The following is a 24,846-nucleotide window of genomic DNA, read 5'->3' on the forward strand; positions in this document are numbered from 1 at the left end:
AAGATGTAACAATGTTTTTACTAGGGCTACAGGATTCGCTTTGTTTTATTCAGCTATTTAACTTATGTTTAACTTTATTCTTTTTTTAAAATATATGCACATCTAACTTATTGTGGTTTCCTTTTGTATACATTGTCAAATTGCATTTATGCTAAAGGTTTTTATGCCGAATAAAGGTATTGAAATAGATTGAACTATCATCAATAAATCCCAATCAGCCTGGATTCAATCCCCTCCATTTAATCTTGTTCTTGCTCCTGCTTTACCTTTTACTTTATTCAGTTTCCTTTGCCTCTGCAAACTAACATCTATTTTCCCCTGGTGGATACACAAGTGTTTTTGTCACACTTTTGTGCTCTTAAACCTCTCTTGCTGACTGGCGGAGCATAATTAACTGCTAAAATAACACATTGATTTTTTTTATGTTGTTAAAATGAACCTGAGCTGTCATAAATTACACTAAATTACACTTTTTAATTTAGAATTATTGCAAAAACGATGGTAACGAAAACGGAACCGTACTTTTTGTTATTTTTACTTAATGTGTTGTCTTTTGTGTTGGTCTTATTTTTAATCAAACTTTTAACGTATTGTTTTTGTTCCAGGGTCTCTATCTGATCCTCCAAACATTTCTGGTCTTGGACATTTTTGTGAACATATGCTGTTCTTGGGGACTGAAAAGTACCCGAAGGAGAACGAATACAGCCAGTTTCTGAGTGAGCATGCTGGGAGTTCAAATGCGTTCACTAGCGGGGAGCACACAAACTATTACTTTGATGTGTCACATGAACACCTAGAAGGTGCACTGGACAGGTAAGTCGCTATTCATCTCTGCATACATCATGCATAACAAAACAACAAAGCAATACAGTTTTAACCAATGGCACATACAAAAATTCCATGTGCCCTTTGTTTGAAAACTATGCGTTAAAAAAATCAAACCTGTAAATATTGGGGATTAAATGCAGGGAAAATGTATTCGTTATTGCTAACTTGTCAAATCCTAGTTAACGTCCGTTTAACCGCTTAAAAAAATTGATAACTGAAATGTTGCATCCGCAATATGAACAGTTGCTGCAACGATGCGACCATCTGCATCCTCTGTAATTAAGTTGTTCATCTTGTAGCTGGTAAGAGTAAAAAATGTTTGTAATGTGAGGAATATGCATTTGCTATTTTCTTTAGCCAGGTCTCCCACAGTGAATCTTTGTGTTCTATATGAGCTCAACCTACTTGATTATTGTTCACTTTCCAAGGTTCAGGTTGGGTTTTTTCCTAAGCAGAATTTAGCTTTAGAACTGAGGTAGGGCACATGTCGTGGGCAGACTAAGTGTAAAGATGATTAGTGCATTCTGCCCTTTCTATTGTGAAGCTATATTTTTTTTCAACAGTTTTTTTTTTTTTTATTCATATATTTGTAAATAAAAACCTTTTTTTTGCTTTTGAAGGCTTCAGGAGTTATACATGAACTATTAACCTCCCCCTTTTTTTTTATCCCAGGTGCTATGATCCAGAAAAAATAGCTGTATTTTTGATAAAATTAAAGTTTGCCAGTTGAATGTCTGCTTTTTAGTTTTTCTAGCGTATCACGGATGACACAGAAAACACTTCTTAAGGACAGTTAAAGGGTGTTTATTGATGGTGTTGTAGGGCGTATGGCGTGCCCCCCCCCCACCTCTTTTTTTTCTACCTCTGACCGAGCAGGGACATCCTTAACCCCAGATTATTGCTGCTGATTACACCCTCTGTATGCTAAAGGCTAGACTAAACTGCAATGGCGTCCTAAGTACCGTTGGCTTTATTTCTGTACAACTCCCTTCCTTACTCTCCCTTCAAAAAACCTGGGCTAGTTTTCTAAAGGAATGGAAACGGTGCATTGCACTTGCTTTGTATGATTTGGCTAGATTCAGTCACGTCCACACACTCCTTGTCCTTTTGACTCCACTTACCTTACCCGTCATCCTTACTTTTTCCTCCTTCTCTCTCTCTCTTTAGTGTAATTGTACTCCTATTTCTGCTTCAACCCCTCGATGTTCTCTTCTCCCACTACTACTTCACCCACTACTGCCCTTGTCCTGCCACCACTACTCACCTGCTCTCTCCACTACTCTTCTCTCTCCAAGTGCTAAACACACGCTTTTCTTTCATCCAGTTTCGATTTGATATACCTTTTTATTCGACGTTGTGTTATCAGGTAAACACATTTCTGATGTTTGTTAATCTGCTTAGAATCACATGCTGTGCATAGGTCCGACATCCAGTGGTCACTGCGGAGTATTGCATTTTATTTTTCGTAGTCGAAAAAGGGGACGTCGACAAGGCGGGTCTGTAACACTATCCCTATAGTGACGTGCGTTGTACCCACAATCCCTCACGCGTCGAGGTCCCTCAGATTGTTTTTTTCCGCCCAGCTTCTGGTCGCCTTACGCGGAGCTCCTAGAGAGCCATTGCAAATACTTACTACGGACCTCGGTCCTTAATTATACTTATTATATTGTTAAAGATCCCTCCCCTCGACGTTAGCTGTGAAGCTGTTTCTCCGCCGAGCAAGTTTTCGACGGAGGGGAAGAGACGGAGGAGATCCTTCGGCGCTGCCGAACACGTGGCCTGGCCTCGCCGGCCAACATACAGTAGGGAGAGTGGGGGTTCGAACTTTTATCTTCTCTTTGAGAATGTCTTTCTTTCTCCCCTATCTTTCCCTTGGGGTTGTTATCACCAGTTATTATTGCCTCAGCTATGGAGAGGACACCTTTTAAGTTTTGCCCACGCTGTAGGGGCAAATACACTTGGAAGGACAAACACAAGCTCTGTAATCGTTGCTTGCCCCTCGATCATAAGGAGGACAGCTGCGCGGCCTGTAAGCTCTTGAAACCAAGAACTCTTAAAGAACGGAAAGTTAAGAGGTGGGCGGACTACGCTATGTCGAAGTCAGTTTCCTCACCCGCCGCCGCTGTTACAGAAAGTGACGAGGAGGGTGATAACTCGACGTCCGTTACGGAAGTCATTAACCCCCAGAAGGAGCGCTCGCGCTCCTCGACGTCCGTCCCCGGCCCCGACGGGCTCGGCTCACGCCCTGCTTATGGGGATGAACACCCCGGCGACAAGGACGCACATAGACCCCATAGGCCTAAGCACACAACCCACAGCTCTTCTTCTTCGAAGACGAAGGATCCATCAGCGCCGAAGGGGACGCAGGGCACTCCGGCGTCTACCTCAGACCGTAAGGGTCTCAAGCCCCACCCGCAACCAGCGATTGGGCTTTCATCAAACACGGGCGCTACCTCAAAATCATCCGACGTAACGCTCCATAGAGCGGCCGTCGAGGAACAACGCGTAACGCAGGCAACGTCGACACCAGAGCCCTCTACTGACAAACTCGTTGTCGAGAGCCTGGCGAGAATTGTTTCCGAAGACAAACGTAAGCGGACGACGAAACAAACGTCGAATACCGCACAAAAAGCTATGGAAACGCCGAAAAAGAGCAAGAGCAGCCAGGAACTGCCCCCTTCATCTAAGGGCACTTCTGAACTACCGGAGGGCTTTTCAGAGGGCGACGGAAACCTTTCTTCGACGTTGTGGGAGCGTTCTAAGCGTTTCGAAGGTGAAGACACTGATTTCCCCCCTCTAGACTATTCAGGGGTCCCCCATGAGACCCTTGAAAGACTCCATTCTTGTATGGAGAAAATGGAAAGGTTTTTGGGAAGCCAAAACCCACCCACACCCAAAAGACCAAGAGAATGGCCCCAGGATGACACTAGGGTCAAGATTCCTAGGCTGTTTCCCCCTTCTACAGACGCATATGACCTCACTGAAGAGGAGCAATACCTCCAGGAAGATGAGGAGTGTTTGGGTGGAGAGGAAGAACATGAGGAAGAGGGGTTTGAAGAAGATCCTTACACTAGTGCAGGAGCTTTTGAAGAAGATACAGCTACCTCGCAGCCCTGGCAATCCCCATCAGTGCACTCAGACCCTGATGTCTTTCACCCTTCTCCTCCCAAGGATTCACCTATTGGAAACACCTCTCCCATAGATGACCAACCTTCACTTAATGCACTATTGCGCATGGCAGCAGCGCATTTTGAAATAGACACGGGGGAGACTCTTCCTGACATAGACTTTGTAGAGAAAGTTATTAAAGAAAAAGCTCCTGTTAGTCAGTCTATTCCGCTCCTGGCTTCTATAAAGAGAAGAATAACTCCTTCCCTTTCCAATCCTGCCTTAGTCAGAGGGGTCAACCCTCGGATAGAAAAGCTCTTCAGCCCTTCGTCCTCTGACCCTTTGTACATCAGAGGACATTCTATTCCGGACTCCCTCGTAGTTACTAATACAAGAAAAAGAGCGGGGGTACCACTAGCCACTAGTGAGGCACCACCTGACAAAGAGGGCAAGAAGCTCTATGCACTTGGGAAGAGAATCACGACCTCTGCCGCCTTCTGAACTAGGATTGCAAATAACAATTCCCTACTAGCTAGCTACGCAGAAGCACAGTGGAGCAAGCTGCGCAGCGAAGCAGAGGACGCACCAGAACCCCTGCGTTCACGCCTGTTAGCTATAATCTCAGAGGGAACTCTTGTAAACCAGGGCATTGTAAAGAACTCCTTAGATGCCGCACAGACGGCTGGCCGTTCCCTGGTTCAGGGAATACTTCTCAAACGCCATATCTGACTGCGCAATTCGGGATTTAAGCCGGAAACCCAGGCTTCCCTGATAAATAAGCCCATAGAACAAACACATCTGTTTGGGAAAGCAGATGAGGCCCTAGAACATGCGAAGAAAGAGTTTGATACCATCAAGACTCTTGACCAAATTTCTAGGCCCCCTAACAGATGCAGCTATGGCAATAGACGCTCTGTTCGTGGCCAACGCCAGCAGCAAAACCAACAGCAATTTTACTCTGCTACCAACTGGCCCTCTAACCAGGGTAACAACACCCAGTTCAGTCAAAGAGGCCAACGCCGTGGCAAAGGAAGAGGTCGCGGCTCCAGCCCCAAAGGTTCCACGCCCAATACCAACAAATGACCCGAAGATTTGGGTCCCCTCCCATGCATCACCGGTCGGGGGTCGGCTAACATCGTTCCTTTCAGCATGGGAGGGAATATCGTCAGACCGCTGGGTATTATCCACCATAGCCCACGGATACTGCATCGAATTCAACGGTTCCCCGAAGTACAGACCCCCACGGAACCGACGCATGACACCGGAACACCTCACTATTCTTCTTCAAGAAGTAGAAGAGCTACTGAAAAAGAAGCTACAGAGGCTGTCCCCCTATCTCAGGTAACAGAAGGTATTTATTCAGTGTACTTCCTTGTACCCAAAAAGGACTTAACCATGCGCCCTGTATTAGATCTGCGCCCAGCGAACAAGTTTGTCAAGCCCCAAAAGTTTCGTATGGTGACCTTGCAGGAAGTAATCTCACTGTTATCACAGGGGGATTACATGACAACACTAGACATGAAAGATGCATACTTTCATATTTGAATGTTGCCAGCGCACAGAAAATACCTCAGGTTCAAGATAGAGAACAAACAGTACCAGTTCAGAGTGCTACCCTTCGGGATAGCATCTGCACCAAGGGTATTCACGAAAGTACTGGCAGTGGCAGCGGCCCACCTGCGCAGGTTATCCATCCCGGTATACCCTTACCTCGACGACTGGCTCATAACAGGGGATTCTTACGAAACATGCTTCTCCAATACCCAAAAGACCGTAGACCTTTTGTCCCAACTGGGCTTCTCCATCAACGAAAAGAAGTCCTGCTTAGACCCTAGCCAAATCAAACAATTCCTAGGGGCTCTAATTCGAACAAAGGACGGCCTCGTCTTCCCCTCCAGCGAGAGGGTACAAAACATGCTGTTTCAGATCCCCCATTATGTGGCAGGTCGAGAGGTGACGGTACGCAAAGCAATGCGCTTGCTAGGGATGATGGCGTCATGTATTTATTTGGTACCTCACGCGCGCCTGTGCATGCGCCCAATGCAAGAGTGGCTCTACAGCCAGTGGTGTCAGGCCAGCGGACAATGGGACGATCTAGTGGTGGTCTCGCAGGCCTTGGTTCTCTCGCTACGTTGGTGGACAAAAGAAAACCTGTTATTAGGGAAAACTTTTGCCACACCCGCAGTGGAAGCCACTCTAACCACAGACTCATCCCTTACAGGATGGGGGGCTCACCTATCCCATCAGACTGCTCACGGAGTGTGGACTCCGAGCTTAACATCCAAGCATATAAACCTGCTGGAACTACTAGCGGTGTTCAAAGCACTGAAAGCCTTTCAGGAACACTTACAAGGAAAGACAGTGATGGTCCTCACAGACAGCACCACAGCCATGTACTACCTCAACAAGCAAGGGGGCACTCACTCTCCAGGACTGTCCAAGCTGTCCCAGAATATATGGAAGTGGGCTCTCAAACACATGTTCCTACTATCACAACATGTACCAGGGGAACTCAATCTGCTAGCAGACAAACTCAGCAAAGACTTCCCCCTGCCCGAAGAGTACGAATGGCAATTGCAAGAAGACATCGTCTTAGACGTCTTCACGCAATGGGGATTCCCGGAAATAGACCTGTTCGCAACTCTGGAGAACTCACAATGCCAAAGTTACGCCTCCAGGTACCCCAGAACCAGTCCAAGGGGAATGGTCTGTCGATTCAATGGTCAGGGAAATTTGTTTACGCCTTTCCCCCGACTCCCCTTCTCAACAAAGTGGTGCACAAGATGCACCAGGAGCAGGTTACCATGATACTAGTGGCCCCAATGTGGGCCCGGCAGCCATGGTTCGCTCACTTGATGGAGATGTCCCTATCTCCCCCAGTGAAACTTCCCTGCCCGTACAACATGCTGTCACAGGACAAGGGCAGGACACTGCATCCATGCCCTCAGACCATGAACTTAGCAGCCTGGCTCCTGAGATCATAGAATTTGGACATTTACAACTCCTGCAGAGATGTATGGACATCCTCAGGGAAGCCAGAAAACCTAATACTCGCCACTGCTATTCTAGCAAGTGGAAAAGATTTGTCATCTGGTGTAGAGGTAAGAGCATCAACCCGGTTGACTGCTCTCCCACTAACCTTGTTCTGTACTTGACCCATTTACTGGATTCAGGTCTAGTCTTCAATTCCATTAAAGTCCACCTAGCGGCACTTTCTGCATACACCACTTCCCAACTTAGTGTCGTGGTGGAAGATACCAGTTATCAAGGCCTTCATGGAGGGGGTAAAGAGAATACACCCTCTGATAGCTAACCCAGCTCCCGGATGGGACTTAAATGTGGTACTTTCTAGACTCATGGGCCCTCCTTTCGAACCCATGCACAAGGCAACTCTTAAAGACCTCACTCTTAAGACTGCTTTCCTAATAGCTATCACCTCCATTAGGAGAGTAAGTGAACTACAGGCTCTTTCTGTACTAGACCCCTTCGTAACAGTTCACAAGGATAAGGTGGTTCTACGCACACACCCAAGGTTTGCACCAAAATTCATCTCGAAATTTCATGTAAACCAGTCAATAGAACTACCAACGTTCTTTCAAAACCCTTCCAGCTTGGGAGAAAAAAGTCTGCATACACTAGATGTACGCAGAGCTGTCATGTTCTACATGGAAAGAACCAGACCACTGAGAAAGACTAATCAGTTCTTTGTCTCTGTGGCAGCAGGAAGAGAAGGAGATGCAGTTTCAAAGTCCACTATATCTAGATGGATTGTTCAATGCATCACTCTCTGTTACACTCTTGCTAAGAGAGAACTACCCTTTAAGCCAAGAGCACGTTCCACTCGAGGCACTGGGGCTGCCATAGCGTTCATTGCAAATGTTCCCCTTGAGTCCATCTGCAAAGCGGCTACCTGGAGTTCTGTGCACACCTTTACAAAACACTACTGTCTAGATGCACACTCTAGATCTGACTCCCAGGTGGGACAGGCAGTATTAAGATATCTTTTCTCTACTGTTCCTTCTCATAACCCACTGCCAACTCCGGGTACTGCTCGCTAGTCTATGCACAGCATGTGATTCTAAGCAGATTAACAAACATCAGAAGACAATGCATTACTTGCCATAAAAGCATTTCTGATGGTTGTATCTGCTTAGATTCACATACTCCCACCCTTCCTCCCCGCTCGGATGGAAGGAACATAGACATCCTTTTCTATATTTCTCTCTTTTCTGTACTCACTCACGTCTAGAAGGCTCCCTCAGGGCAGAAAAATACAAACAGAGGGACCTCGACGCGTGAGGAATTGTGGGTACAACGCACGTCACTATAGGGATAGTGTTACAGACACGCCTTGTCGACGTCCCCTTTTTCGACTACGAAAAACAAAATGCAATACTCCGCAGTGACCACTGGATGTCGGACCTATGCACAGCATGTGAATCTAAGCAGATACAACCATCAGAAATGCTTTTACGGTAAGTAATGCATTGTCATTTGGAATGAAACATTGATTTGGAGAACCGCCTATGTACTACATCAATATGCAAATAAAACAATCTCTAACGATAATGTTGTTAAAAGCAATTTGGTAAAAAATACACATTTCATTACTTTAAAAAAGTCTACACTGTACGAAATGGATACAAATTAAAAGCAAGAGTTATAGAATGTAATAATAGTCTATACTACTGGGGGTAAAAGGCGTGGGAAAATCAGTAGCAATACTGAATATTTGCTTTCCTTAACATGGAAATGCTTGCATAATGGAGTAATAACTTCATTAGTATTCTTATACATATTTTGGGGTGGTCAATAAATGTCTCCATGAGAAAGAAGTGTTGACGTTCCGTGCACCATATTGGTGACTGATGTTGACGCCAGGTTGCGATTTAGCATGCATCTAGTGTAGTTAATAAGTATGCGATAGGTGTTATTAGAAGTGTTAATTTGTGTATAGTTGATGCATTTTAGATTTGCATGCTCGTAGCAACATAATGACAAGTCTGCTGATAAAATAAAAGCATGGCATGCCACGTGACTACGTCCTGTTTATATTTTATGTATTGGTTGCTTGTTAGGCGCTTATACAGGAAGTAAATACTGTTTCAAAGTGCCCACAGGGCAACAGGGAGGGGACGAGGGGATGTGAACAATTAATACAATTAAATACAGTGGGGTTTGGGGGGCGCAAACCTACTATTCCTTGAGTGTTCAGAACTTGCAAGTGCAGAAGAGGAGGGGGAATGGGATAAGTGTTGTCCTCATGGGTGAGCAACAGGTGCAATGCAATGTAGGGTAAGTCTGAGCCTCCATGGAGGAGGGTGAGCCGAGGCGGGTGCAGAGGAAAGACAGATGCTGGGGGCTATTTGGTGTGGGAGGTCAGGGCCCTGAGGATGCAGAAGGGCTCTGTATGTAGCTCCTAAAGATGGGATACAAGGAGCTTCAGATGCGTAATTGAGCGAGGATATTTGCAGATAGAGAAGTCACTGTGCGGGGATGGGGTAGTTTTGAACATAAATGCACAGACATACATAAACGGGGGGTTCTTCAGGGCGATGTGTTTGGGACAGTTCGGGAACAAGGTGTACATGGCAAATATACAAATATGTATACCACGTTTTCCCTCATAGCTAAGGGTTGTGTAGGCTGCAGAAACCTGGGGTAGCAACAAACTTTGTGCGACACAGCAAGCTGGTTGATCATGGTTGAAGGCTGGGGGCAGGCAGCTTACTGTATTGGGGCAGCTGCGATAACCACTGCGGGCCGACTTTGGTTGTTACGACTTGGTGCTATTGTGGAGAGATGTAATATTTTTTTTTTCGTGTAAATTGAATTTAATAATTTTTATCACAATCCAACATACAATGTCACAGTAAAACCTGAGGGACAAGACCTACTTCAAAAATTTGGGTGCCGTGACTCCCCCTTAAAGCCCTACCCCCCTGGAAAAAAGAAACCACGAATTTCATCCAGGTTTCCAACACCCCAACTATTAACTCAATGTCCAAGTGGTTTCGAGAGTACAAGTCTCAGCATAGCGTTCTTCAGAATGTATGTCTAACATTTAATATCTACCTTGGTCGGGTCATACCAGGTATTTCACATATCTGCTACCACTTCACCCGAAGGTGTTAAGAAACTGTTGCCACTATAGTTCTATAGTAGCACCTCCCCATGGATTGCTGTAGTGATTTTTTTACATCAAGTACAGGTCTCTTGCTGTGCCGGCCCACTCTGTCACTGTAGGGAGTGTCGCCCTCTTCCAATGCCTGGAGTGGATTCACTTTGGGAAACATCTTGGATAGACGTTTTGGGTTGTACTGCCAGCGGTGTAGTGATTTCACACTGTCAAGCTTGTATTGGCAAGATATCAACGTTTTAAATGCACTCCGACACATCTGGTACCAGAGATTTTTGTCCAACTACCTCCCCTGGTCCCTTTCCCACTTCCGGTGAAGCCCCTGGACCGCACCGCCCTTTGATTCAAACAAGGCCCCATAGAGACGCAAATTAAGTCCTTTCATTTCCATGTACCCATCTAGAACCCTTTCCACCTGTGTAAGGTCCCTCTGAACCGACTCCTTCCACTTTTTTCGAATGTGAAACTTCCCTTTAATCCAATATAGAGGAGAACTGATAGTTTACCTATGCCCAGGGCCTCTATAATTCTTGAATACTGATGAATTTCCCCTCCCTTCCACAGTTGACTCACCCGATCGAGTCCTGCCTCAAACCAAGCCTGGTATTTCCCAACTTCAGGTATAGCATCTTGTACAGGGGGAGCCCAGATAAGGCTCAGCTGAGAGGGCCATGTGGTGAAAAAAATGCCCAGCATCTCCCAGTGGACCCCTACAAACGGATGTTCTTGAATTCCCATAGGAAGCCTCCCCTTAGGAGCCCAGAGCCATTCCTGACTATTGCCGGGAGCATATGTTGGTTCACCAAGTAAACCCACTGTCTCCCGGGATCCTCCCTCAAATGCGGGACTGTCACCCTAAGTTGTGCAGCCCTATAGTATAACATCAGGTCCGGGAGTCCCACTCCACCACGATACTTTGACAGGATTAATGTTTCGTAACCCACCTTGGGCTTCTAATTCTGCCAAAGGAACCTTCGGATCTGTGATTTTGCTTCCCTCAGATAGGCCTCAGGAACTCAGACCAGCAACATCTGAACACATCTAGCACTCTTGGGAGAAGGTTCATTTTTATAGCATTAAGCCTCCCCATCCATGACAGCTGGTCCTTACCCGACGTCTCCATCTCAGTAAATAATTTGTCGAAGCGGGGGTGGGGGGGGAGGGGTAGTGTGCCCCACCCAAGTCTTCCCCTGGTTTGACAATGGTGATTACCAAATATCTGATGCTGTTGAGCTGTATCTGCAACCCCAGGGGCCTGAGTGCCTCAGCATTCCTAAGGTTCTCTGCGGAAAGGGAAAAATCGGACCTTTCTTCATTATCTTTGAAGCCCGAGAACTGCCCTTACTCCTCTATTATCGCCATGGCAGCGGGGACGGACTGGTGGGTTTCAGCAGATGCAAACGTACATCAGCATAGTCCTAATTTAAACTCCCTACTACCTACCAGGATTCCCTCCACCTGTGGGGCCTTCCTTAATCTCTCGGCCAGCACCTCCATCGTTGCTGCAAATAGGAGGGGCGAGAGCGGGCAACCCTGTCTCGCCCTCCTCTGCACTTCAAAAGACCTGGACATTTACCCATGTGTCTTGAAATGGGGAAAATCGTCCTCGGGACCAGCCCTTGAGAGCAAAAATTACCCAATTCAGCCCAAAATACAGGTTCTATTGTGCCTAGCAGTAAACTCATGCTAGTGACAAATGACACCTTCAAAAGGTTTTAGCATTTATTCCAAACAGTGAATTTCAGCAACATCTTGGGATTCAAGTTGGAGAAGATTACAAAACTTAGAGAAATACAAAATATAGAGAAACATAGAACTTAGAGAAACATAGAGAAACAGTCTTACGCCCCTTCAATGAGCACTGGGAGACCCTGGCCCTCATAAGCTAGCTGTAGCCAGCCCCGCTCAGAGGACAGCGCTGCAGGGTGCCGACAGAGCAGCAGGTTCCGGACACTCAATTTTGCTCGAACCAAGTCCACACATCGATCTCCCATCCGAGTCATGTGTCATGATCTCTGCTTCCAAAAGGTCAGGGTTTTCCCAACTCCCTTGGAAGCAGATCCATAACCCAGGTTCCGAGTGCCAACCAGTCCCAATTGGGACCTTTTGGACCCAGTCCTGGCGCCAGTGGCACCAGGCTCATAAATATGCCCAGTCCCAGCGCTGGAAGCGCCGGGCTCATAATGCTTGGGTGGACTTACCTGCAGCAGACCATGCTGCTTACTTGTCTGCCAGTTGAGCCTCTGATCCTCTTCTGTTTGGAACTACTTTTCCTGTTGGGTGGGGCAGGAGCCACTCCCTAGATTCAGAACACTGGAACTCTTCTGGAAAGCAGGAACTCTTTTCTTACCTAGGCGTGGCTGTGGAAGGAGACACCTAAGCACTACAGGAGGCTATTTAAACCACACCCGATGGATGAATCTTGCTTTGCGTTATTCTGCATCCTCTGCAGCAGAACGCTCATCGTGTCTTCTGCATCTGATCCTGGGCCTAAGGAAAAAGGCTTACCATCCTGAATCCAGTCTTCAGCAACACCTATAAAGACAAGAAAGAACAGGTTAGCATTACGGACTTCAGTGACAGCTCTTCACTTACCTGGTCCATCGGCTGTCACCAACGCCTCGCGGTGCATTCCGGCATCTGAAAGACAAAGGCTTACCAACTCTTCGCACGCTCCGGAGGCCTTCGGCGCTGCATCCCACATCTGAAAGACAAAACAAGGTGCGTTTAAAGACATTGGGGAACTTTAATACTCACGTGCCATTACTCCTTTCCACATCTAACCCAGTGGGTATTCCGGCACCCTGCAGCCGCTCCGAACTTGTACCTGCAAAATAAAAAGACAGTTAGAGCGCATCGTGAAGCAGGCAACAACCGCTTACTTACGTGCTTCCAGGCGCTTCTATTCATCACACGGGCTCCATCTTCAACTCACTTCAGCCCGTCATCCGCCATCGCCGGAACCCTGCAAAACAAGAAACATCATTACTAAAGACTTTAAAGAAATTTAGAGTTACTCGAAACTTACCGTTCGTGCAGTAAACAACGGATAGCAGTCCTCTGAAGTCAAGAGGCCTGCTCCCCTTATCCAGTGAAGAAACTGGTTACAGCACCCTGCCCCGAGGCAGATGGAGAGCACGGCGTTCACTTACCTAAGGTGAGAGCGTTAACCTTTGGGGTTCTACAGGAGAAGAGAAAGGGAAGAAGAGAGACATTCAATAACCCAGTCCCTTAATCCCATATTTTCTATCTGCAGACATCTTACCCTTCAAGTCAGACATACAGTGCACAGAGGTCCAGCCCAAAGAGCCAGCCGTGTGTTGCACATCACCTTTGAAGATGCGGTATACGCCCAGTCAAGACCGGCGTCTCTACGGGAATCAGGTGAGCGTTACATCATGTGGGCATGCATTTTTATAATCTCGTGCTGTCAGTCCATGACGCACAGTTCCAGAACTTTCCCTGTGCAAAATATAGGCTTGCTCATGGAAAAACCCAACTCTGTGAATTTCCACTATGCTCCTTTCTGTGCCCCTCCCTGCTTGGAGCTCATCTGCGCGAAAGCTCAGGAATGTCTTATCAGTGCCTTCCCAGAGAAAGAGGATTTGTTTACAAAGCCATGCAGGGCTACAGTTAGAAAGGCAGAATATTCTAAGAGAAGCCGAGATGAATTAACTCCATGTGAGCAAGCTCTAAAAGACATGCACTCGTAGCTTAGTGTTCATAGCGCTTAAGATTGGCTATCTAAGCGCTATATAGGTGCCATAATGTTCCAAACACTCCAATAATGTCTATTAGCTACAGAACTGGGGCCTCCGTCCTGCCTATCTATCTACAATGCATAATGTGACCTACCACTCCTACTAGGCCTGCATATTCCTTGTAGCTCACTACTGCGTAACGGAGGTGCTACAACAGACTGTCAGCATTTTTGGCACATACTTTGAATAAACAATTGGCTTTCAGCGGCTAATGCTGTCATCTAAAGCCCTGATTGGCAATTTTGCAATTTTGTGTATCACTACACCATGTACAGCCACCCGTGCCACCGGGGCTACGTATAGTGCTCCTATCCCTCTCAAGATATGGTCCCCTAACCCAAATTTCTGTAGGACTCCATCAAGGAAACACCTGTCCACGCGGTCGAAAGCCTTCTCGGCATCGAGGGCCACCAACACCGGGTTCCCCACCCTTCCCGCCGAGGCCTCCATCAAGTGCAGTGCCTTGCGCAAGTTATCAGCCCCCTGCCTACCCTGGATGAACGCAACCTGGTCGGAGTCTATTAATTTTGGCATGATGCCCTCCATCTGCGTGGCTAGTACTCTGGTGAAGATTTTCTCGTCAACATTAAGTAGGGAAATGGGCAACATTCTGGGTCTCTGCTCGCTTTCGGTATCACTTTTATTAGCACCCTTCCAAAAGAGGGGTGGGGGCCCTCCCCGTGGTCAGGATATGATTAGTTTTTCCCGTGGTCAGGATATGATTAGTTTTGCCAAGTTTTGGGTGAGGGATCCCGCCGACGTCTTGTAAAATCCAACCGTATACCTGTCTTCTGGAGCCTTCCCCAATTTAAGTCCCGCAATTGTCTTTAATCCTTCCTCCTCGGTGATGCACCTTTCCATCTTTACCTTTTTGCTACCTTGATCTGGCAGTGACACCTCCCCCAGATATTTATCCAGTTTCTCTTCATCGGTCTCCCCCCTAGGTCTTCATAGAACGCGGCAAATTCCTGCACCAGCTTTCCAGTGAGGGAACGTAGTTGCCCATCAGGTTTTTGGACCGCAGCTACCCACCTCTCGGCCCGTTGACCCTGAAGCTTGGCTGCCACTAAGGGGTCTGCCTTGTCCCCCTTCTCATAATATCAGTTTGAGAAATTGAAAGCCGACAATCCCCTTCCCTATCTCCAAGTCTCTCAGCTCCTGCCGCTTTTCCCTTGCCAATCCCAGGTCCTCCTCCTTCTCCCTTTCCCCTTTGCCCTCAGACAACTCAAGCTTACGAATCGCACCTTTTTCAGCCTGTAATGTCCGAATCCTCTTCTTGGCGGCACCTTCTCAAATAATGCGAGCCCTGCCATGTGGCCTTGGCCGCGTCCTATGTCATGGCAAACTCACCTCCCCTGTACCATTCAACTGGAAGAACTCTTCAATCGCCTCTTGCATTTCTTTCACAAAGACAATGTTCTTCAACAGGATGTCGTTGCACCGCCACAATGATTCCCGGGGCCACAGTCCCGTCAGTGCTATGCCAATGACCACCATAATATGATCTGACCAACTAATGGGCGAGTGATCGCTACTGGTGACCCTGCTAGAAAAACCAGTAATCCATCCTTGTTCAGGATCCATGATCGGGGAGAAAAAGGTATGGCCCCTTTGCACGGGATGACATTCCCTCCATACATCTATCAGCCCCTGATCCAGGATGTACCGCTTGAGTCCCCCGTCCTGCAGCCCTTCTCCACCACCTGCAGGTTCCTGCCCCCCCCCCACTTTGATCTACGGCTAGGTCTGCCCACATGTTGAAGTCTCCCCTCCACCCCCACCCCCTCAATGGCAACAGGCCCACTGCCCGGCGAAGTATCTCTCCCATGGCTTCCTGCAAGAACTGCATCTGCTCCACGTTGGTGCCATGCACTGCTGCAATGGTCAGCTGTACACCCTCCAAGGACCCACAGATCAATAGTGCCCTCACGTCTGTCCTCCTCCAAACCAGTGGTTAATTATCCGCACTCTCCTATTAAAGATGATGCCTACTCCCCCTTTCTTGGAAGGCCGGGAGGCCCAGAAAGCCTGTCCAATATGTGCCTCTGGAATGCGGCTCTCTTCCCCTCATAGCAGTCTTGTCTCTTCCACCAGCAGCACGTCTAGATCCCTATTTCGGATTTCCCTTCCAAGTAGGGAGCTCTTGGTGGGTGAATTCAGACCTTTAATGTTGAGTCCCCAGCTAAAGACCTCGGCCCAGCCTCCTCCCTCAACTCGCGCCATTGGGTGCATATGTTCGTGCCCCAACCGTACCAGTCGTTGTACTGCGGAAACCTTCAACCATATATTCATCTTAACCCACTTTCCAATGATCCCCTCCTACCTCCCCACCCCCCCACCCCAGAACCAATCTTTCATCCGACGCCCACCTTATGATGGGCCACCAGAGGTGGCTGCTTGCTGTACCAGTCATCATAAATACCCCCCCCCCCCATTCTCACATCACTCGTATGACTGTGCCCTCAATCCTGCCATAGCCATGCTATCCCACTCCCTTCAGCCGGAGTCTCCAGAGTTTTTTGCAGAGGGGTATTGAGCTTTTTAAACTTTCTGCCACCTGGCATCATTTTTACACTCTGTGGACCCCCCGGCGCACGCTGCACTTCCTGACCCTCGGTCGAATTCTCCTTTGAGGACCTGGAGAGAACCTGTTGTGCCTCCTCACCGCTAGTCACACAATAGTCTGCCTCCGCCTTAGCGAATGACAGATCGAATGGGAAGTATCATTGGTATCCAATGCCCCTATCAATCACTGCGTAAGCAGGCGGCAATCCCTTCGGCGGGCCAAAGTGAGCCCTGACAGATCTTGAAACACCCTGGTCGTGTCCCCTCCTATTGGAAGCTCCCCAAGAGCTTTGCCTCCTCCAAAACCTCAATTTTCTCTCTGTATCCTAGGAAGGCGACCCCTATCGACCTTGGGCCCCTTTCCCCGCCACCTCTATGGGCCCTTTCCAGCTTTACCTCCTTACCGCCTTCCATGGCAAAAAGCAGATTAATCAGTCCTTGCACTTTCCTTCCCACCTCCGCCGCCATTTCGCCCTTCTGTTCTGACACCAAGGATGCGTATGTTCCAACACGCTCTGTTTTCCATGTCCAACTTTAAGAGGGTTTCTTCTTCTCCTATCAGACATGCCTCATATTTCATGTTCAGGAGGTCTACATGCAGGTTATTATTCTCCATTCCCTCTTCCAGTGTGTCTACACAACCCTTGAGGTCGCAAATAAAGGCCTGAATATCAGTCCGGGTTGCCTTATCTCTTGGAAAATGTACTTTAGATCATCCCTAGTTCGAGACAGAGCTGGTGTAGTTCCTCCTGTGGCCATCTTGTTCTGGGTTAGATGAATCACCCTTTGGTCGTCCACTAGGCTTCTTCGGAAATGCTGAAGCGACAAGACCCTGCTCTGCACCGTTCCTCTGTACCCAAGTGGTCCCTGGTCCTCCTCCAGCGTGGCCATCAGTGACAGACCACAGGGTGTGGGGCACCAGACGACCACTGCAGGGCTCCACGTGGCCACACCTTCAATTCAATACAGGCACGTGTCCACCGGGGTCACTTGCCCCCTCTAGGCACAAGCGGCAGTGTCTGTATCCGGCCCGCTGACCTAGGTGTTCCTGTGAGGTTCTGTGTCGCTCTGCTTCTTCCCCTTCCTGTTGGTTGGTTCCTCACGCTCTAACGCCTCACTGGCACCTTGGGCCCCTAGCCTGCGTTCTGACTAGGCCCAGTTATGTCCCCCCCCTTACGGTTGTGAAGGGGGGGGGGGCTTCTCCCTTTCTGGCTGGGCCAGTGCACCACTGGTCTTATTCCTTATTGGGAGATTTCACTGCCCTGTTCCGGGCCATTGTGCACACGTCCTCGGTCCTTTTAAATCACACACTAGCTAGAGTGCATCTTCCCCATACAGAGGATTTGATAAAGCAATCGTTAATGCTGCCGGTGTTGCTCAACATTTGCAAGATTTGACCTCATTCCTTTCCCAGCAACAGAGCAACCACAGGTCAGTGGGCAAATAGGTGTAAAGCATTCACTGATGTTAATGGCTAGGTGGCTGCTATAGGAGAGGGTGGAGGATGAATTGTTTGACTTCTCATCTGGACCCAGTCAGCTGCCCGGCTCAAAGTTGAATCCAATATAAATTCAGTGATTCATTTGGCTTATGAACAAGAGGCGTTTGAAGTAGTCCGTTGCACTGTGAATGACATTTTTCACTAGTGGGTCGTGTCATCCATATTGTCATCACTGTTTCTGCCAAAATCGTCCTAGCTCCCATGCACACCACCTCCTGTGTGCTCACGGGGTACTTCCGAGTTCCAGGACCGTGTGAACAGGGGGGGAGCGACAACCACACAACACCTTTAACTTCTCTTCACACTGCGCAGAGCCGTGAGAAAGTCTCAGCTCCACGTGTGGGTGAAATTCTCCCTGTGCCTCCTCCGCCCTCCCTCTCATCTGGTATCCTAGCGGGTCCGTTGCTCCTGGAGCGCCCTTCGCACTGTGAGAGCGGACCAGGCTGCACGGGAAGCCCCCTGCCCAGATGGCTCCTCCCACATTCCTCAGTGTCTGGCAGAGCAGGGCAACTCCACAGGCCTGGCTCCAGTCTTCAGCCGCCCACACCAACTCTCTTCACCCACTGGGGCGGGGACGCCAAGGTCCCCTGCGGTCCGCTAGCAGGATCTGACTCCCGCCAATCCTTGGACCTGCGTGGGCTGGCTCCCTTGGCGCTTCCCTTGTAGCGTCTCGCTTGGGGTGGCACGAGACTTACGAGACTTCCATTCCATTTTCGTGGAACCTACTGACTCGAAACATAATCAATGTTACAACTTTTCCAAAAAAGATTGGTCCTGCCTTGAAGAACTGAAAAGGGACACTTCTATTATCATTAAACAGGCCGACAAAGGCGGAGGGGTAGTTGTCTGTGATGCTTCTTTCTACGATTCAGAAGTACTAAGACAACTAGATAACGCTAATTTTTATTTGAAACTTAGAGGGGACCCTACAGTAGGAATACAAAATGAAATCCTAGCCCTAGCTACACGGGCTAAAGATGCGGACATTTTGAGTACTAAAGAATTCCAATTCCTTACCAACAAAGGTAAGCGAGCTCCCCTCTTCTATATCCTTTTGAAAATTCACAAGAATATGCTTAATCCCCCAGGAGACGCACAGCATCCCATAGTTAGATTTTAGTGTGTGTGCTTTACTTTTTTGTTGTTTGGAATTCAATGCAATTTCTTTCCATAGTTCGGTCTTTTGTGTTCCTGATTTGATTATTGAAATGAAACCTTCTTTGTTTGGTTTTCTGGACTCAATATTATTTTGACTGTTTTTTTGATATTTATTTGATTGTTTATATAATTAGTCTGGTCAGAGCGACTGGGGGTCCCCCACTTGAGTGATTCCCTTCACTCGCTTGGGGCACCACCCACGGCATGCCCAGATTAATTCCTAGGTTTCATGTGATCAACTGACTTGCGACCTTTCGCAGTAGTCACTATTTGACATTAATATTACTAACAGTATGCACCTTTTTAGCCAACTGTAAGATACAATTTTGTATATTGTACTAGAGCTTTAGACAATTTAATACTCTTTTAGACTATTTGTATAAAATAAATATAATATTACAAATCAATTGCTTGTTCTATGTGTGATGATCTGTTGTGCAGCTGGGGGAGTCCCTTTCCTTGTATATATGGTTGAATGATGTCCCTTGAATGAATTTTTTGGCCTTTCCGTTGGCTTGACCTCCATGTAATATTATGGCACCTGCACACCAGCAACCCCGTTCCTGGACTCTGGGTTGGGGGAGGCCACAGGCTGTGTTTGGGCTTGCTCTGCACAGGGGGGAGAACACCAAGCTGCAGTGCTGCGGTCCCTATGCACCATGCATTCCACATTCCTTGCCCTTTTGCATCTTCTCAGCCAATAAATATACTTGGCTACAAAATATACCAAATTTAAATCCAACATCAATTTGCACATTACCTTGGCATCCTTCATGATGTGTATATTGTTTGCAATCTGTTTGAGAAAAGCAATTCTAAAATCTCTAAAATGGACATACAAATATAAAATGGTTTCCATTTCGCTACAGTCTGAATAGATGATATTCTGCGGTTTTCCATGTTTTAGTAAATATCGCAACATTCAAAGTTGGCATACTATTTTTTATATATAAAGATTGTGCAAAGGGGGAGCGAGTAGGCGAGGACAAAGGTCAAAGAAATCCTTGTACCCATATTCCCTTTTGCATGACCAATATGAAAGTCGTGTACATGATACCTCCGACTTTGTTCTAGACCTAGCAAAAGCATGTTTGATCAATCCCTTGGTTTCTGCAATCATGTCCAAGGGATTATGCCAGAAGTGTGCTAAGTCAAGTAGACTTAACATGAATTTAATGTTGTAACCACAGTAGAGCCTGGCCACCTCCTGTGCCATTATATCTTGTACGACGTTTGTACAGTTGAAGGTCTGGAGATACCATCAGGCGTAGCTATTACAGCACAGGTTTTATAGCTATTTTGTCGGCAATTGGTGATATCTGTTTCCAGGTGCATTTGGGGAGTTTGGACTGCTTAATGAGAGTTGGAGTATTTTTTTTTTTTTAATCTTGATTTTATTGACATTTGTATCGTTATACAATACAAAATAAACACCCCCTGCCTCTATTCCCCGGTCCCTTTCCCAAAGCCCCCCCCCCCACTTTATCCTTGAGCAGCTACCAGATGCGGAACAATATTAATTTGCACACCGAACAGAACATTTTAGTTAAAGAAGTCCAAAATCCGTAACCTTTGCAGGGCACCAGTTTTCATGAGTCTTTGTGAAGAAAGTCCACCATGCACTCTTATTCTTTCTCGGTTTTGCTTTGCTCGCCTTGAATTGTACAAGTGACCCATTGCAAGGAGACATAATGCCCTATTTTTGTTAGCCACTCCTGCTCTGTTGACGGCGTAGATTGCTGCCATCTCACTTATTGCTAAATAATTGAAACAATCGTCAATATCATATAGGCTTGCCTACGTTTTCCCCCTGTTAACGCCTCCACATTATCACCCAGGCCCATCATAGCCTCACCCATATGTCTTCGTATTAGGGGGCCAAATATCTCATACATTGCGTCATTAACATTTTCCCATTAGGTTTTAATTATTGGCCACTCCCACCATATATGCACTCAGCTACCCATTGTTTTGCAGCCCCGCCAACATTCCCCGACACTTGCTTGTGAAACTTGTGTAATTTCTCTGGGATAAGGTGCAATTGTACCATTACCTTGACCCACATCTCGTACTTGAATTGTCCGTGTCAATATAGGAATTCCCTTCCATACAGTCAACCACTGAGCCTCCGTAATGGCTTTATCGAAGTATGTTTCCCATAGCTTCATATATCCTCAATCAACTAGAGTAGTGTTCTCTCCCAATATCTTATCTTAAACAATGCCCCTATCAGATGACTGTCCCTGGAGTTTGTAGTGATATATTTTTCAAAGGGGGATACATCTCTTAATATGAAGCTCTTATTAACCATCAGCCAATGAAGAAGTTGTACAAACTGCATCCTTTCATTTTCATTCAATACAAACGCCAACTTACATTGTGAAAAGTTTCCGATCTCTTGCCCCTCTACCATCCCACCCATCTTCAAGCACCCCGCTTCCTCCCACACTCTGAATGCATTTCGCTCTAATCCTGGGTAGAACTGGGGGGTTTCGAAAAAAGAGAAGTAAATGCGGAGGGGAATGTGGTAATGCCTATTTGTTTTACCACCGCATCCCATACCTGTGCCACGAGCAGTTATTTTGCTTAAATACATATAAATGGGGACATTCCCACGTTGGACACTACAAAACTGCTTGGAGGGGTTTGCCCACCACTGCTCTATCCATATGCGCCCATATTTTCTCCTTGTCCCCTACAAGCCATTCTCTAATCATTTGCAATTGGGCCGCCTGATAGTATAGTTTAAAGTCTGGGGCCCCCATCTTGCCCTTCACTACTGGGGCAATTAGTATCTTCCAAGCTACCCTGGGTTTCTTGCTTTGCCATATATAATCTCACAATATCTTGAGTTAAAGAATTTTAGACCAACCTTCATCGGTAGTGCGTGGAAGAAATGAAACTCTTTCGGGTGAACCACCATTTTGATTACGTTCATTCTTCCAATCCACAATATAGTCAAAAAAAATTACGCTTCTCGAGCCACTGTTTAATGGATCCCAGAAGCAGGGGATTATTTGCTTGATACATGGATTCCAAGGAGTCGGTTAATTGTAATCCAGGAAATCTCTTACCCCGTTCCATCAATACAAATTTGTCTTTGTGTTCTTCTCTACTGCCTATTCTCCCCATCGGCAAAGGCCATGTCATGATGCCCGCTCCCGGGGAGCCGGTTCAAGCCTTGCGTCCCCGAAAGCGGACATCCAGTCCCCAAGGAAGGACCCAGCAACCCCATATAGGGGCCCTTTGGACAGTGTCCTGGCGCCTATGGTGCCAGGCTCATAAAAGACATCAGTCCTGGCGCCATAGGCGCCAGGTTCATTATGGAAGTGCTTAGGTGCACTTAGCTGATGCAGACCATGCTGCAGGATCCCGGCCTCCTTGAGGCCTGAAAGGAACTATTTTACCTGTGGGACTAATTCACCATCCGGGCGTGGTCGGGGAAGGATACATACCTGATTTGAGGAAGGATACATACCTGGAACTTCTTCCAAGGCTATTTAAACCCCACCCGAACAGCCACACGTGCTTCGCGTTGTTCTGCATCTAGCAGCTGGACGCTCACCGTGTCTGCTCCTGCATCCTGACTTCTGCCACGCCTGCCAGCATCCTGGATCACCTGCAAAGGAAGAGAAGAAGAGAACAGAAGAAGGAAAAGGCCTTACCTGCTAAATCCGCAACCCGGAGACATCTCGCCGACAATCCTGAAAAGGAAGACTTTATTTAAAAGCTCATTGCGTCGATCGCTGCAGCGCCGCATTCCACTCACCTTTACAGGGCGCCTCCATGTTCAGCAGCGATCATCCGGATTCGCAGTCACGCCCCAGCGCCTAGGGAGAAAAAGACCAGAACAAAAGGTGAGAGAGAGAAGGGAATAAGGAAAGCTAAATCTCCATGTTAAGACTTGCCTGTTGATTCATTCCCTCTTCATTTGGGGTCCGCGCCGTATCCTGGCATTTCCGGACCCCGGCCCCTAAGGGGAAAAAGACATCAGCGTTAATGAGCGAATGAAAAGACATTACCAAAAAACGCTCATTAAAGACTTACCTGATTTCTACAAGGATTTCACCTCTCATCTCGGGTCGGTGCCTGTTCCCCGGCATTCCATACCCCGGCCCCTATGGAGAAAAAGACACTAGCATTAGTACATTAATGCATGGACACAAGGGGAGCCTCTTATCAAAAAACTTACCTGGAAGCCAAGCAAGTTTGGTTCTCACCAATCCGAAAATCCAGTGAAGTAACTGGATACCAACGCGCCCCTGCATCAGAAGCAGGATGGAGAGCTCGTCCTTCCAGACCCTAAGGTGAGACGCTACGAGAAATCACAGAAGGGTTTCGAGGAGGGCGAGAGGGGAAAGTGGGAGGCTGATTGCATTACCCCGCAGACAGTTAATCCCCTATTTTCACCTACAGAAGGATACTTCTGCGAGCCAGACAAGCCAGATTTGGGGGCCCGGTCCAGTCCGTCTTCCGAACCCTGCGCATCACCTTAGAGGTCACAGCAGCGCGAACCAGGCCAGCGCCTCCGTGGGATTCAGGTGAGCGTTACAGGCCATTACTTTATGATCTTCTCCCCCAAATTGGATTCCTTTAATTTTTTTCCTCTGCCCTAATACTTGACAACAATGGCTCAAAATGTATTGCATAAAGTATCGGAGACAGCGGGCATCCTTGTTTAGTCCCATGGGAGAGACCCTTACCTCCTGCGAAAGGTCTCCATTGATTGCTAATCTGAGAGTCATAGATTTATAGTTTGCCTTTACCATTTGTAAAAACATAGGACCGAACCCCATTGCTTCCATTGTCTGAAATAAAAAGGACCATACCAGTCGATCAAATGGCTTTTCGTCATCAAGTGTTATCACCCCTGCTGATAATCTAGTCCCATTGATTTTTCTCTATTAAACGAGTCACCCTTCTAATATTGTTAAATGTTTGCCTACCCAAAATAAAGCCAGATTGGTCAGGGTGGATTAATTGTGGTACTAACCTTCCTAATCTAGTTAATATTTTCATATACAACTTGGCATCGATGTTGATAAGAGCAATGGGCCTGTAGGACCCCTGTAGAGACTAACTTTACGTCCCGTCCCCTTTCCTCCATACTTGTTGGACATTCCATCCTTTGGGACAGGACCAGAGCACCTTTAAAGCATCAAAAATAAGAATGTAATTTTATTTTTATGCAGGGCTACCGCACGCGACTATAGTCCTGTCCTCCGGCCCGTGCATCACCCTTCAGTTCTTTTCTCCGCCAGGTCGGGGTCGGACGCACTAGCATTACAGGAAATATTTTTCTTTTTGTTCCCTTGTCCTTCTATTCCTGTTACGGTTCCACCGTCATCTTTTTCCGTCTATGCCAGAGCATCTGGGATTCGTGTCCGGTTCATCCTGCGAACGTCCCTTGGCGAGGGTGGATCCCCACTCTTTGCCTGGAGTGCCTAGGCCCGGAACACTGTTGGGACACATGCTTCTACTGCGACTCTCTCTCCATCTGAGCACTCCGTCGGCTTGTTAGGTGTGAGGAAGTGTTTCAACACGTTCCTCGTCCACATTTACAGCTCTTCATTGAAGAAAAAAGGAGACAGCCGGTAAGTTCGTTCCTTTTCAGGGCTTTGACTCCTTCCCGGGGTCTTCTGGGTCTGGGAGGGGCTCAAGAGGCTGACCAGGCCTCCAGATAAGGTGCGTGCTAGGGGTTTTTACGCATGATAATCTTGTGAATACGACAGCTTTATTATTTTCCTGTGCACATTTACACACAAGTTTAGAGCAGAGGGCAGTGC

At 47.3% G+C, this 24,846-nt stretch overlaps 1 protein-coding gene across 3 annotated transcripts in view; it reads left to right on the forward strand.

The window, feature by feature from the left end:
• IDE (insulin degrading enzyme) overlaps window positions 1-24,846 on the forward strand; it is a 2,084,778-nt gene that overhangs the window by 227,441 nt on the left and 1,832,491 nt on the right. For all 3 annotated transcript variants that reach the window (XM_069611370.1, XM_069611369.1, XM_069611371.1), the window contains one exon: window positions 606-813. In XM_069611370.1, coding sequence (XP_069467471.1) covers window positions 606-813 — 208 coding nt within the window. The remainder of the gene's footprint in view (window positions 1-605; window positions 814-24,846) is intronic.

Source organism: Ambystoma mexicanum, chromosome 8 (assembly GCF_040938575.1).
Source record: "Ambystoma mexicanum isolate Mex_15411 chromosome 8, UKY_AmexF1_1, whole genome shotgun sequence".
Taxonomy (NCBI): domain Eukaryota; kingdom Metazoa; phylum Chordata; class Amphibia; order Caudata; family Ambystomatidae; genus Ambystoma; species Ambystoma mexicanum.